The sequence below is a fragment of the Malaclemys terrapin genome, chromosome 6 (assembly GCF_027887155.1).
Source record: "Malaclemys terrapin pileata isolate rMalTer1 chromosome 6, rMalTer1.hap1, whole genome shotgun sequence".
Taxonomy (NCBI): domain Eukaryota; kingdom Metazoa; phylum Chordata; order Testudines; family Emydidae; genus Malaclemys; species Malaclemys terrapin.
This window is the reverse complement of record NC_071510.1, coordinates 27,338,561-27,354,083: the sequence shown is the minus strand read 5'-3', so window position 1 is coordinate 27,354,083 and position 15,523 is coordinate 27,338,561. Positions and strand designations below refer to the sequence as shown.

The 15,523-nt window shown below is 40.3% G+C and overlaps 1 protein-coding gene across 9 annotated transcripts in view; it reads left to right on the top strand.

Annotated features, from left to right (window-relative positions):
• Positions 1 to 15,523, top strand: part of MPDZ (multiple PDZ domain crumbs cell polarity complex component) — a 129,656-nt gene that overhangs the window by 33,994 nt on the left and 80,139 nt on the right. For all 9 annotated transcript variants that reach the window (XM_054032034.1, XM_054032037.1, XM_054032030.1 and 6 more), the window contains exons 11-16: positions 3,468 to 3,556; positions 5,091 to 5,286; positions 6,685 to 6,774; positions 9,487 to 9,566; positions 11,365 to 11,511; positions 13,056 to 13,220. In XM_054032034.1, coding sequence (XP_053888009.1) covers positions 3,468 to 3,556; positions 5,091 to 5,286; positions 6,685 to 6,774; positions 9,487 to 9,566; positions 11,365 to 11,511; positions 13,056 to 13,220 — 767 coding nt within the window. The remainder of the gene's footprint in view (positions 1 to 3,467; positions 3,557 to 5,090; positions 5,287 to 6,684; positions 6,775 to 9,486; positions 9,567 to 11,364; positions 11,512 to 13,055; positions 13,221 to 15,523) is intronic.

Sequence of the window (15,523 nt, the reverse complement as noted above, 5' to 3'; positions counted from 1 at the left end):
TTCTTCCTACCCCCATGTTCACCATCCCACGTCCCTACTTGCCTGCCAGTTATCCCTCAGAGCATACTCTCTGTAACCTCACTGGCCTTCCTGGCTCCTATGTTCTCTGTGAAGAGTGGAGCAGGTGACTAAGGGAGACAGGATGGCAGCATTGGAGAATAGAAGCAGCTGACAGATTGTGTGTGAGAGTGAGTGAGTGAGTGAGGTGTTTGGAGTTGATGGAGACTATTTTCATTTAGATAGTGAACCCAAAGAATTATTGAGAAAAGCAGGGCCCACTTTTTAAAAGGGAGCATTTTTAAATGCTCCTCTGCAAAATGCAGTAAGTGTTTTGCTAAAATGACAATTTAGGAAATTCATTTATCCTCTGGTTTTAGTCTACAAATTTGGAGATTATAATTTTCAATCATGGAAGTGTGAAACACGTGGATTTCAGTCCTGCTTTGTATGTAGGGTTGCTAACTTTCTAATTCCAGAAAACCGAATGCCTTTGGCCCGCCCACTGCTCCGCCTGTTTACTGAGGCCCCACCCCCTTCTCACTCTATCCCCGCTCCTTCCGTCGCTTGCTCTCCCCCACCCTCTCTCACCTGCTCATTTTCACTGCAAGGCCCAAAGAGGCATATTTATTGTTTGACAAATGTATTATGCTAAGTTCAGGTTTTATTTGTTACAGAATGCTAGAGCTGGCAGCAAGATAGTCAAAAAGGGTAATTAAAAAAAATGAAATTTCACAAAGGTTTTCGTGATTCTTTCTTTCCCCTCTTCCCATTTTTCATAACCAGCTCCATGTCTTTTGTTCACTAAAGTTATTGTAATTTTATGCGTGGAATTAGGACCACACATTATCACAGCTGCAATGGGCCCACTCCTGAAGTTCAAATACAAATCCATAGAGAACAACCACAGAAATGCACACCTGTCCAGATACCTATATAAACAAAACTGCAGAAACTGACTCCCACACCTACATGCAGATATACATGTGTATTCTTGTGTACACATCTAGCATGCACTAACATGTATACTTCCACATTATTTATTATTACAATTGTTGTTTAGTGCCTACAGGCCCAACTAAGACCAGGGCTCCAGGGTGGTAGTTGCTGGACATACACATAAAAAGAGTCTGCAACAAAGAGTTTGTAGTGTAGCTAGACAAAGGTGGGGAGAAATGTCTGATACATTGGCTCTTCTGCAATTACTAGTCAATAACATTCACTTTTAAAGAAATAATACATTCCTTTTAGAGTTCCCTTTTCTTTTAAAAACTTGTTATGAAATGAATACACACACATTTTATGTCATACATTTTTTTGTGCGCAAGCCAGCAAAAGGAATAAAAGTCAAAGAGTTAGGCTGCAAATTTTATTCACACAAGTATACACACATGTGGTAATACACGCACCTCCCTACACAAAGAGACAGTCTCTTACACACATACAATGCATGCATGCACACACTTGCCTACACAGAGACACTTTTTCATACACTTTTCCAGGGGTGCCTAAATCATCCAGCTGGGAAGGGAGGAGGGTGGGCTGGAGGGGAAAAGACGAGCTGTGTGTGTGGAGGAGAGAGGATGGGGAGGGAAAGCGGCCAAGGACGAGAGCAGGGTGGGGATGAGAGGGGGCAGTGAAGGAGAGAGGAGGGGACGTGGGGAGTATGTGGGGTGGATGGGGATGCAGGGAGAGGCAGAAGGCTACAGGAGCATGAGGATGTGGGGGTCATAGGGATGTATAGGGACATACTGGGAGTGCAGCAGTGTATGGAGGTGAATGGAGCGCAGGGCTGTGGGGGTGGGGGACATAGGGGTGGCAGCTCTGGGAGGTGGAGAGGATGGGTGGGAGAGTGCTGTAAAGGGTACAGGGCTGGGATGGGGGAAGGATGCAGTGAGGGGGATGGAGGTGCAGGGGGTGGGACGGGGAGGGATGCAGCAAGGGAGATGGGGGGTGCAGCTCCATTCCCAGCACTCGGAGGCTGGGATACACATACCTGGAACTCCTGGGTGCTGGCAATGGGGCCACAGACAGACCATGGTGCGCAGCCGGGCACGTACTGCAACTCGAGCCCAGCCACATGAGGAGCATGAGGAGAAAAGGACCAGGCAGCAGCAGAAGAGGCTTGCGCCACGCGACCCCTCAATAGCTGCCTGCTGAGCACTTGCGAGTTGCGTTCGCACTAGTTCCTCCCCTGCCCTGACCCAGCCAATGGAAGCTGCGGCTGTGGGTGGGGGGTGGGGCAGCACACGGACCATCCTGGCCACCGCTAGAGCTAGGAGTTGGACATACCAGCTGCTTCCCAATCCGGGAGGCACGTGGCACAGCAGCTAGCAAGTCACTCTATTTGTGTGCAGTGCCCCGTGCTATCTGTTGTCATTTAGGTCTTTTGGGGATGGGTTAAGACGTGAATTCCAGCTATGCCAAGACAGATTAAAAGTAGAGCTGGCTGACATTTTTTTGATGGAACAGTTTTCCATTGGAAAACACTGGTTAGAGGGAATAGAAACCATTCCAAAGGAATGTGTCAATTCCATTGAAACTTTTGGCAGAAACCAGACCTGCAGGCAGGCTGTCCAGCTCTCTGGGCTGCTCAGCTGGCTTCCCAGACAGGCAGCTCCCGGTCTCCTTGGGCAGCGGGCGGCTTGGACTCCCAGGCTCAGCAGCTCCTTGATAGCTCCTTCTGCAGTTCCTGTGGCTCACTGGGTCCTCTGGCTCCATGGCTCATTGGGCTCCTCAGCTCAGTGGAGCCAGGACTGGAAATTTCTGAAAAACTTGGTTTTCCTCCTTCTGAAACAGAATTTTTTTGAAAATGTTCCTCCTACAGAAAATTTTGCATATCTGACTTTTCATTCCAAATTGGAATGAAATATTTTTTTGCAAATGCAAAATTTTCTTTGGGATGGAAACTCCTCTTCTTGTCCAGTTCTAGTTACAGTGCTGTCCTAATTTACAAAGGCAGCTTTTTCAATCTATAAGTTCTTCCCTCTGGAAAGGGAAAGCCAAGCACATATTTGTTCATTCAGACATTTTAAAATATAATAGAAAAGGAACCATGTTGCTTTGTCATATTTACAATAAACAAACCAGTGGTTGTATGCATGATGCATGATAAATTTCCTTGCCTTTTGGGGTTAGGTCAGACCCGTAGCAAGGGTTCTGTGAAGTTTTTATAGTCAGTTTTGTCAGTCATGGTTAGAATATTTGCTTACTGTAAAAGGTCTAGTCCTGCTTTCATGGAAGGAAATGGGGGTTTTGGATGGCTAAACACTTGGGAGGAAAACACTGATAATTTTGTGAAAAGAATAATGGATGTATTATAATTAAAATTTACACTTCCTTTATGGCATTTTCCTTACCTCACGTTGATACCACTTTTTTTTTTTTTGAGGGGTGGGGGGAAGGAAATATTGTTACAGAATTTGGACAACCTTTGGTATTAAATATCTTTTTCTTTTTTAAAATCCCAGAACCTTCTGGTATTTTTGTGAAAAGCATTACAAAAGGCAGTGCTGTTGAACATGATGGTAGAATCCATATTGGAGATCAAATTATAGCTGTAAGTAAATACAGAGATAAGACTTATATAGCCAACTCTGAGTATGTGAAGTTATTTGCATGAGAAAATCCCTCCTATTACTGTGGGAGGGTTTTTGTTGTTGTTTTTGGTAGATATGCTAGTATAATTTTAGAATACTTACTCAAACAGATAAAGATTGGGTGTGAAATGACAGATCGTTCATTTTGATTGAATATTTTGTCACGCTCTGTTTCCGGTCATGCTAGTCATATAAATAAGTGGGGATTTTTTCCCCCTTGTTTGAAAGACATCAATGACACTTTTTCTCTTGGCAATAGAGAGTTCTTTATTTCTACAAAATACTTGCTTGTTCAGTAGTTCCAAGCAGACCTAATAAAATATGCCACTACAGTTCTTTAGCAGCTCTGAGATGAAATAAAATCTTTTTAAAAATACTGATATTAAGGATGAAAGGCTGGAAGGTTTTTTTTAAACTTCTCTGAAGGTTCTTCATAAGATGTATTGTGTAGGGGGATTCAGAACACAAATGCAGGAATCGTTTTTGTCTAGAAGATGTCAGAACTGGCCTCTTAGCTATGTACAAAGAAAGAGGAGAAGGAAACTACAGTATGTGCATGCGCACATGCATACACACAGGTAAAATAACTGAGTATGAAGTATGTATATTCTGTAGATAAGACCATTACTAGGGTGAAGGGATATATCATAATTGGTAAATTTTTGAAAGATAAAGATAGCAGGAATAGTTTAGGGTGTTTTAGGTGTTGGGGGGAGGAGGAAGAGTGTATTACTAAGAGTTATGGAATGAATTTGAGAAAAGAAAACTTAGGCTTGTTAGACCGTAGAAGAGTTTCACAGTGACAGTTGTGTAGGCCCCATTGCTCAGCCCTTTAAAAACTGTGGACTAGACAAAAAACGTAATGTAATCCTTGATTGGCTGGGGAATTGGATTTGATGGCTTAGAGTAAAACATCTTTTCCATATCTAATTTCTGTGAAGCTTTGATAAATAGCGATTAAACAGGGAAGAGGTTTTGAAGTTTTAAATATTGCATATAATAGGAATACTTCTAGACGACTAAGAGATGCTTCCATTCTTTCCTTCTTATCTCCTGCCCATACCCAGTAATCACAGAGGACGTTTGTTCTTGACTATTTTTTTTTTTACATTCTCTTTCCAGACCGTTGGGAGCCCTAGTGTAAACAAAGCTACTGGAGGCCTACCAGAATTTTAAGTGCTTTGCTATGTAACACTGCTTACAGTAGGTCTACACGATAAAGGGCTAAGAACGCTGGTTGCAACCAGGAGTCTGCTTTCACCATTGCTATTATGGCGGTAGTAGTAGTGGGCTATTATAGGCACGGTGCCTGGTATAGATAAGGCCACAGTGGCATTGAGGTTTTTTTCCTCTATCCCCCCTTGTTTTGTGCTCAGATTAAACAAGTAGTGCAGTTGGCATTTTATTTTGCCTTGGAGAAAAATGTGATTTACTTTTTTTGAATATTTTATCCGTGTAATGGCTTGCTGGTTAATAAGATGTTTAATCCTTCAGGTGGATGGAACAAATCTTCAGGGTTTTACCAACCAACAAGCGGTAGAGGTTTTGCGGCACACAGGACAAACAGTTCAACTCACTTTGATCAGAAGAGGGCTTAAGCAGGAAAATCACATTCAGCCCCATGAGGACTTCACTGCTGCTGTTGAAAAGGACTTAATTTTCCAAACTATGGATAATGGCACAGCCAAAGGTAATTAAAACTGGCTTTGCTGTAGGGTAGCTGGAAATATTTTTCTTCACAGGATATGAACTGGACGTGTTGAGCCTAGTTAATTCCTAGTATAACTCAACTGAGTTCAGTGCTGCTTCATGAGGGATGAATTCAGCCTGGTACATTTTAATCAGTGAATCAGTGGCATTATTCATGACCTTTCTAAAGCAGATTTTGAAATCTGTGCACTAGTCTCTGCTAATTTACCCTAAGGCTTTGGTCTTTGAAGTCCTTGCTTCATGTGAGGCAATGAGTGCAAAGTTGTGTCATGGCTCAAGTGTGAGTGAAGCTACATACAAGGACAAGTAGGGTTAGCAAAGACATACCTTCTGCAGTGAGCAGAGGTAAATCTCAGGGGTATAAGGGCAGAGAGTATAAAAGGGGAGTGGTGTGTGGGGAGAGAATGGGCACATCCTGGACAATTGGTGTCTGTCTTGGACAGTGCTTCAGGTGTATTAGGTGTACCCAGGTCAGAAGTCCCTGTGAAATGTAAGGCTTGCCAGTGACTGAAATGCAGATTAGCAAGGTTTTAATGGAAGCACCTAACATTATATCATGTATTCACTTCTTGAGATGCATGTGTACTACCAGTAATTTGTTAATATTTTAGATGATACAATGCCCCCATCACATCGGCTCTGTATGCATGTAAAGAATTCTTAAAACAACTCATTTAATTCATTGATTATTGTCAACAGAAATAGATCCCAACTCACAAGTTAAACCATAATCATCCCCTTCATGCAAAATCTTGAGAGAATAGAAGCCCTTTACGCTGTGTCTTGTCGGTTAGCACTCCTCAGGCTCAGCTGAAGCCATAAAGAAAATAAATTGCATGGCCACGGGCCTTCCTTTTTACTGCCCAGAGATTTCCAAACCTGGTGACTGCAGTTTAGCTAATCTCAATTTGCCATAGTGGCACATAAAGGGAGAAGCAGTCTATGAATTAGCCAGGGCCAAAAAGATATATGACTTTATAGATCAATGTCAGCTCCTTGACAAAAAAAAAAAAAAGAGTTGGTAGATGAATGTTAATGAGAGTTGCATGTCCTCAGTATTCAGCAATCATGTCCTTATATCTCCAAATAACAATAATGGATCTAGCAACTTATGGACATTCTTTCTTCTTTTATTGAAAACTTTTCATAAAAAACATTTAAAAGAAAACAAAACTTCTTTCTAAATGCACCACATCCTGCAACCATTTCCTCAACACTGCAGTAAAGAGCCAGATCCTACAAGGCATTGAGACCCTCTTTCTCCCCCTCACCCCCCGCGGTAGCTTGGTCACTTAGCACCTTACAGGATGGCATGGGAGAGATCTTGATGAGCATTAAAATGCATAGAATGACTGAGGATCTTCTTCTTCTTTTCCAGAACAGTGTGAAAGAGAGCAGGGATCTCCACCACTGCCGTGCAGTGCTGGTGTGGTACACATTGGAGAGGACAGTAAACAACAAGAATCAGGTTCTTAATATTCAATAGCATTTTTCCTGTGAAAATGCACTGGTATGTGCTTACATAAAAAGCAATCATTTTGTACAGGTTCCCCAGTGTTAACTGCAGTACGTGTCTCAGATTATTCAGGTGGACAATGGAAATAACCAAACCCAGAAGAGAACTTCCAAAATCTGGTTGTATGAAAGCAAGTATTGTCACTGAGTGTAATCATATATACTTAAGACTAAGATGTACGTCTCAGTGTTTAAGGCAAAACGTGAGGCAGTTTTGCTTTGGCAAATATCCTTTTAGTTTAGTAAACTGATTCCAGGTAGTGTTACTCATTAAATTCTTTATTTTTCATGTTAGGCATTTTCATGCCAATCTTCTGTGACCATCCAACACTTGTAATTCTTGTGATAGACTTCCCTGTGATATATCTCCTAAACTGCCTTTATTGTGGAGGTCTCTATTCTCTGATAGTGTTTGAAACTGAGACACTTATTGCTCATTGGAACACTGTGACTTTCCTGTTCTCTTTCCTGAAATTCTTATTTTCTATCTTCCATTCCTCCTATCTCTTGAGCTGCTATGTCTCACTGATGTGCTATGGAAGGATATATTATCTAATACCATGCTCTTACAGTTTCTTGACTGGCATGTAACCGTTCTGTACATTCCATATCTAGGAAGCAGCTGAAAAATGCCATCACAACTAGTTCTCTAATTTAATTTACTACTTTTCTGAGTTCTTTGTAGGCTGCTTTCTGTCATTCTAGATAGATGATCAAATTTATTCATTTATTTATTTTTAAGAGGTTCCACTCAGATGCTTCATTCCCAACTGAGTCTTCTGATCTTGGGAAAATATTTTCAAACATGAGTACCAGTGGACATCTAAAGAAATGGTCTTATTTTTATTTAAGTGCCTAAATATAGACTAGAGCTGGGATTTTTAAAGTAGCCTGAGGGAATTAGAGAACCATTTTCCATTGTAAGTTGATGAGAGTGAGAACCTAGCTCCGTTAGGCAACTAAAGCTGGGATTTTGACATGAGTCTGTCATTAGCGCCCATGTTTGGAGAGTATGTTCTTAGTATTGTACTAACAATTCAATCTTTGTAGCTTTGATATCGTAGCTTTTGCTTGGTCACTCTAGGTTCTCATTGGTTTGTGTCAGTATCATCATGAGAATCCAACTCTCTATGTCTGTGTCTGTTAGCTCTTTTATCTAAACACTGTTGTTTCCCTTCCTAGAATTGAATCAGTTTAAATGAGAAAAAATGAACAATAGAAAGCTGCTATTTCTTTGTAGTTTTCAGTTGCATATAAACTTTAGATCATGTTAGAGTGACTGGAGTTTACTGCCTTGTCTAGCACATGATTGTTTCTCACAGCATTCTCCTCTTTTGCCCCCTTCTTCTTATCTAATAAAGCCTTTGTTGTTCCCATAACCTCTGATGTATGTGTTTTCTCTTTTTATGAAGAAAATTTGACTTAGGAATTTCATTCTTCCACTGCCCTCTAGGGACCACAGTTTCAAAAGCAGCCTCTAAATTTGTGCTTCCAATTCTGAGGGCTTGAAAACTCAAATTCATGTGTGCGAATTGGGTACTTAGACTCTTGTCATGTAAGCTGCTCTACATGCGCACAGGTGCCCGCTCATAAGGAGCAGTTTGCAGGTATGTAAACATCGAACTGGCTCTCACACACTGTGTGTGTGTTTGTGAGAGACTCAGACATTTGGTGCATGCTTATAACTTGTCCCTCCACATTTTGAGGTTGGATTGAGGCTACTTTTGAATATTTGGCCCCAGGAGTCATCCGTATGTCTTTTTCTGACCTATACTTCCAGCTTTTTGTTTGGACTTCATGTGTTTGAGAAAAACATATATTTAAAGCTTTATACTGTATCTTACTGGTACCAGTTTTCATTTTACTTCAGCATGCAATAGTATAATTTAGATATACCTATGATATAATATGATTTTTATTAAACTGAAAGTGTAAGTCAGTGTAATGGGTAAAAACAGCATTTAGAGCTACCACTGTTAATCTTTTCCTCCCAGTTCATAAAAGTGGGCTATGTTATAAAAAGGTAGACGGTACTTGCAGTTTCTCCATTAATAGAAATGAGGATGGCACAGTAGAAAGTAACCAGAGAAACCCCCAGGTTAGTTATTCAGGAAAGTCATATAAGTGAGGACTGCATTCTTTGGAAGAGAGGAGTTGAAAGAAGCTTCTTGAAGCATACACAGCACTGAATGGAATAAGGCTTAGTAGGTGTTGAAGGCTATTTGGGCTAGTGTTAAATATAAAAAAACAAAGAGACACAAAAGTAAGCTAAAAAGATGTTTTTCTGAAGGAATTTTAGTAATGTTTGAAATATACTACTAAGGGCAGCGATAGAAACAAATAGTATAAGTACTGTAGTATTAAAAATAATTTCACAAGTATGTTATATAGACAAAATGTTTGTGTGCTGCAGGTGCAACTCTAAAGCTGTAATGGAGCAAACCGTCTTTCCAACTCTTTTTTCCCATGTTAAAATTGCTAATGTTCCTGAATGCTAAATCTAAAACTGGGGAGGAAACGCATGTTGCACTTTTTAAAATAATGTATGATAATATTTTCAATATTATGGAATACTGTACCAGTGTTGCCGCAGTCCAGGTACTTTACTCACTATAGAAATAAGATTGTCAGGTTTTCATTGTAGTAATCTCAATACAATTTCTAGGTTTCCAGCTATCTTCCACAGGAGAAGCAGTATTGCAGAATAAATGGCAGAGGATTATGGGTACAAATTATGAGATAGTGGTATGTAAACCCTAATTATTACTATTAAATGTTCTTTCTAGTGCTTACCTATAACGTTTACTGCATTCAATTTTGCATTTTAAACTACCGATTCACAAAATGTGGTGTTGTTTTTTCATTTTAAATGCTAACTGTAAAGATTTAATTTCTCCTAAATACATTTTTATGCAGTAAGCCAGACAAGCAAAAAATAAGCGCAGGCTTCTGAGCAAATTTATTATTTGCCGGAAAATGGATTTTTTGGGTGCTGAAACAATTCACAAATTTAGTGAATAATTTTGGCCAAATGCAAAAGAAAAATTCAGAAGTGTCAAAATGCATTGCTATTTTACAGTTCATTTCAAAACAGCATTTTGGAAATGAAACATCATTTCATTTTGAAAATATCAATTCAAATCAACATTCCAGATGTTTTGTTCAACCCGAATAAAAGGTTTTCATGTTGGTAAGAAAAAATGAAAATACGCAGTTTTGAACCATATTTGTTTCAGATTTTTGATCAGCCACTGAACTGAACAATCAGTTATTCACTCAACTCTACTTAGGACCCTCCATCCACTCTGTGTAACGAGTGAATTGTTTTGATTGGTATAATGATCAAACTGCTGTATGAGGCATTTATAATAAACAATGAAAACACTCAATGAAGGGATTGATTTTTCAAAATTGCATGCCCACAAGTATACACTCTAAAATGTGTGCGCTATTGCAATGTAACTTTTTATGTACAGTAACTGCATTTGTACAGGCTAAAGGGGTAATTTTGTGTGATAATGACCAGGTATTTATGTAACTGTCCATTAGTACAAGCAGTTACACTATTTGTATATGCAATTGTGAAAATAGTATGTACTGAATTTAGGTGGAAAGAGCCTCCTCTCTTGTGCACCCAATGTAGGGGTAGCCAGAATTTCAGTTTCTGTGCTCAGGAAATTACAAAGACTTTTCTCCTCTGTACTCCCTGGAAATATGTAGCACCTCAAAGGAGCATGCAGGGCAGCAGGAGGTGGGGCCATGGCTCCAGTCTCTCCACACCCATTCGCTGACTAGTACAGCTGGCAATCTACAAATGTAGTAAATTTCATTTTACAGACATATATGGCATCACACGTGTAGCCACTCTCTGCTCGAGAGCTCCAGTAGGGAAGTGTCTGTGTGGAACACCTAATTGTGAATCCATGTCTGTTGTGTAGAAGACCCGAGAGAGACAAGGTGGGTGAGGAAATCTATTTTATTGGACCAGCTTTCAAGCTCCAAAGAGTTGTCCTTCGAGTCTGGGGAGAGCTCTGTGGAGCTTGAAAGCTTGTTTCTTCATCAGCATAAGTTGGTTCAATAAAAGATATTACCTCACCGTCTTCTCTCTCTCTCTCTCTCTCATATCCTGGGACCAACACAGCTACAACAACACTGCAAGCATAGAAGACATTCCTTTTAAAAAAACTGTATTAGCCTTTGCAGCTGCATAATTTCTGCTGGATTGAGCCCTTTGATTTTAGCCTTCATTCCATTTGTTTGGAGTTCCACCTGGACACCTTTCATCTATAGGATAATCTTTGCTACCAGCAGTTGTAGTCCTCTAAGTAGAATGGGAAGTTACAGCTGGCTGCTTCCTTTCAACTTCTGTGGTGATTCCATCTTGTGTTTGATGTAAAACTAATGAGCAAAGATGCTCTTCAAATGAGTGAACTTGTAGTTTAAAAGCAGAATATATCTGACAAGTCTAATATTTCCCTTCTAAAACTACTGTTTCTTTGTATGTGAATTTGACTGAAAAATAACTCTTTCTCAATCTTTTTAGGTGGCTGAAGTTAACAAATTTAGTGAAAGCAGCGGGTTAGGGATAAGCTTGGAAGCTGCAGTGGGACATCATTTCATCCGATCTGTTTTACCAGAAGGGCCAGTTGGACGATGTGGGAAGCTGTTCAGTGGAGATGAACTGCTGGAAGTAAGGGAGAATTACCACTTTAATTTGCTCCTTTATATAGCAAGGTTCTGAAAAGGTGGCCTAATTTCTCATGTAGCATCTCTTGTAACACACAATTCTTTAAATAAAATAAAATAATAAAAAAATGAGCAGCTGCTTTGTTGAATTTTCAAAGGTACAGTATGTAATGGCCCAGAAGCGTACAAAAATTCTGGATTTAGTCAAAACATAATTTTAAAAAATTGATGTCAGTTTGGTTTTTACGAAGGCAAGAGAACAATAAGATTCGTCTTAGTCTATACATAGTGCTACTGTTCCTACCTAGCTCGGCTAATATTGTTCAATCTTTACCTGCCGTATCTTTGCTTTTCCTTTCCTGGGGGGGCTCTCTCTCCAGAGAAGAGTCCCATTCCAAGCTAAAACTTACGGTGGTTTATGATGTGAATACATGGTTTTTATGGAATGACCAAACTCATTACCCACTTTTGACTATTCAGTTTAAAGCTTATTTTGGATCTGAGCCTGCTCGATTAAATTTGTAGAAGCAGGATTGGGTCCTATATTGATATATTTGTGCACAAATCAGAAAGCCAAAGGAAGTGAAGAGAAGAAATTCTTTAATTGGCTGTACACTGATGCCCGGAGCTTGGGTAACAAACAAGAGGAATCAGAATTGCTCGTCTAGGAGTATCCGTTCAATCTAACTGGTATTATTGAAACCTGGTGGGATGATATGCTAGACTAGAATATTAAAATCAATGGTTATAACCTATTTAGGAGGGACTGAGTAAACAAAAGGGGTTGGGGAGTGGCAATCTATGTCAAAAATGGCATTACCTGTTTCTGAATCACTGACAACTCAGAAGAAAATGATTTTGAATGCTTATGGATCAGTGTTCTACGAGATAAAACACAAGATGGGGTACTAATTGAGTCTTGCGACAGACCACAAAATCACCCTAGGGAATAGGATGACTGGCTCCTTAGGGGCCTGTCTGTATAGGAAGAAAAGCTATGTGATCAGGGAGAACTTCAGTCTGAATGATGTATTAAAATATCCTTGCTATTTCTAAATATTATAGGTGAGTTTCCTAACTCAAGAAGTGTTGTGTCCAACGTTGGGGGAAGGGAGAGAATTCCATATTAGACTTCATCCTGATAATAAAGAATTATTGATTACGTAACTATAAATTAGTAGTAGCTTAGGTACAAGTGGTCACGCACGTCTGTCTCTCTCTGCGCCTCCCTCACCCACTTCCCCCTGCTTGTTTGCTTTAAAAAGGGCCAGATTCACAACCCATTGGAACAATCTACCAAGGATTGTGGTGAGTTCTCCATCACTGGCAATTTTAAAATCACGATTGTATGCTTTTCTAAAAGAGGATCTCTAGTTCAACTGGAATTATTTCAGGAAAGTTTTGTGCCCTCTGTTATGTAGGAGGTCAGGCTAGATGATCAGAGTGGTCCTTTCTGGCCTTACAATCTGTAAATCCATGCTAACAAGTTTATTCTCATTTTTATTCTTTGTCATTCTACTGAATGTGCTTTGTTCTATTTTTCCTCAGGTGAATGAAATATCTTTGCTTGGGGAAAATCACAAGGATGTGGTAAATATTTTAAAAGAGCTGCCTATCAAGGTTACAATGGTCTGCTGCCGTCCCATTGCTCCACCCGTCAGTCAGTCAGAGTTGGACAATCTGACCCTCTCCGAGATTCAGCTCACAGAAAAGGTACTGCTGTTAATTTAGAAACAACACCTCATTTATTTATTGTTGTTATAAAATATACCTTATTATAAACCATCAAGATTTCATGTAGAAAGATTTGAAAGACCATTATAATTTTAAATTAGCGATGGAAAAGGACAAACTTTCCCTCAAACCATACACTAACTCACCAGCTCCGATTAACACAAAAGAAGTGATTGCCTTGCATCATGCCTAAGGTTAAGATTTTGTTATGGGTGTTTTCAATAAAAGTCAGGGACAGGTCATGGGCAATAAACAAAAATTCACAGAAGCCCACGACCTGTCTGACTTTTACTAAAAAATAGCCTGGGGGAAGCTAACAGTCAGAGCGCTGCCAGGAGTTGACCTCCAGCGGCTGTTCCAATCCTGCCGCTGCTCCTGCCCCTGGTGGGGGTGTGTGGGGGTGTTGACCCAACCATGACTGTTGCGTCAGTCCTGGAGCTGCTGCTCTGGCGGCCCTGGGTCAATTGCTGGCTAGCTGCTCTGGCGGCCCTGAGGCCGGGCACCACAGAAGAAGTCATGGGAGGTCCCAGAAAGTCATGTAATCTGTAACCTCCATGACAGAATCGTACCCTTAATTGTGCCCTAAGAGAAACGGACATAATCTCCATTTGATCCCTGGTGAAGGAAAATTCCAGAGTCAAGGTCTGAGAAACTCCATAGCAAGGATTTCTTAGTGACTTTGTAAATTCGGGGGTTGTACCCCATGACTGGAGAATTGCTAGTATAGAACCTATTTTTAAGAAAGTGGGGAAAGATCCATCGAACTACAGGCCTTTTAGTTTGATCTCAGTTGTATGCAAGGTCTTGGAACAAAAGAAAGTAGTTAAGGCCATAGATGTAAGTAGTAATTATGGCGTGGTTTTAGAAAAGGTAGATCTCCTTCTTTGAGAAGATAACTTATTTTTAGACAAAGGAAATGCAGTAGATCTAATCTGCCTGACTTTCAGTAAGGTATTTGATTTGGTTCCACATGTGAAATTATTAGTTAAATTGGAAAAGATGAGGGTTAATATGAGAATAAAAAGGTAGATAAGGAACTGGTTAAAGGAGAGACTACAATGGGTCATATTGAAAGGTGAACTGTCAGGCTGAAGGGAGTTAACTAGTGGAGTTCCTCTGGGATTGGTCTTGGGGCCAATCTTATTTAACATTCTCATTCATGACCTTGGCACAAAAGGTGGGAGTGTGCTAATAAAATTGATGGATGATCCAAAGTTGGAGGTATTGCCAATTTGGAGGAGGACCAAAATATCATACAAGATCTGGAGGACTTTAAAAACTGGAGTAATAGAACTGGGATAAAATTTAATAGTGCTAAGTGCAAGGTCATGCACTTAGGGATTAACAACAAGAATTCTTGCTATAAGCTGGGGATGTATCAGTTGAAAGTGCTTGAAGAGGAGGAAGACCTGGATGTATTGGTCAATCACAGGATGACTATGAGTCAGCAGTGTAATGTGGCCATGAAATAGGCTAATGCCATTTTAGGATGAATCAGGCAAGATATTTCCAATAGAGACAGGGAGGTGGTAGTACCATTATACAAGGCACTGATGAGACCTCATCTGGAAAACTGTGTGCAATTCTGGCCTCCCATGTTTAAGAAAGATGAATTCAAACTGGAACAGGTGAAGAGAAGGGGCCACTAGGATGATCAGAGTAATGGAGAACTTCGCTTATGAGAGGAACTCGGCTTGTTTAACCTAATCAATTGAAGGCTGAGGGGAGATATGATTGCTCTCTTTAAATATATCAGAGAGATAAATACCAATGAGGGAGAGGAGTTATTTTAGTTAAGCACCAGGGTTGAACAAAAACAAATGAATATAAACTGTATGTCAACAAGTTTAGGCTTGAAATTAAAGGTTTCTAGCCATCACAGGAGTGAAGTTTTGGAACAGTTATCCTGGGAAGTAGTGGGAGCAAAAAACCGAACTGACTTCAAGACTGAGCTTAATACACTTCTGGAAGGGATGTTATGATGAGATTGCCTACATTGGCATGTGGCCCCTCTGCGACTGCTAGTACCAAATATTTCCAATGTCCAGAGATGGGGCACTAGATGAGGAGGGCTCTGAGTTACTACAGAGAAATCTTTCCCAGATGTCTGGCTGGTGTGTCTTGCCCACATGCTCAGTGTCTAACTGATTGTCATAGTTGGGGTTGGGAAGAAATTTTCCCCCAAGTCAGAATGGCAGAGACCTTGGGGGCTTTTCATTTTCCTCTGGAGCATGGGTATGGGTCACTTGCTGGTTTAAACAAGAGTAAATGGTGGATTCTCT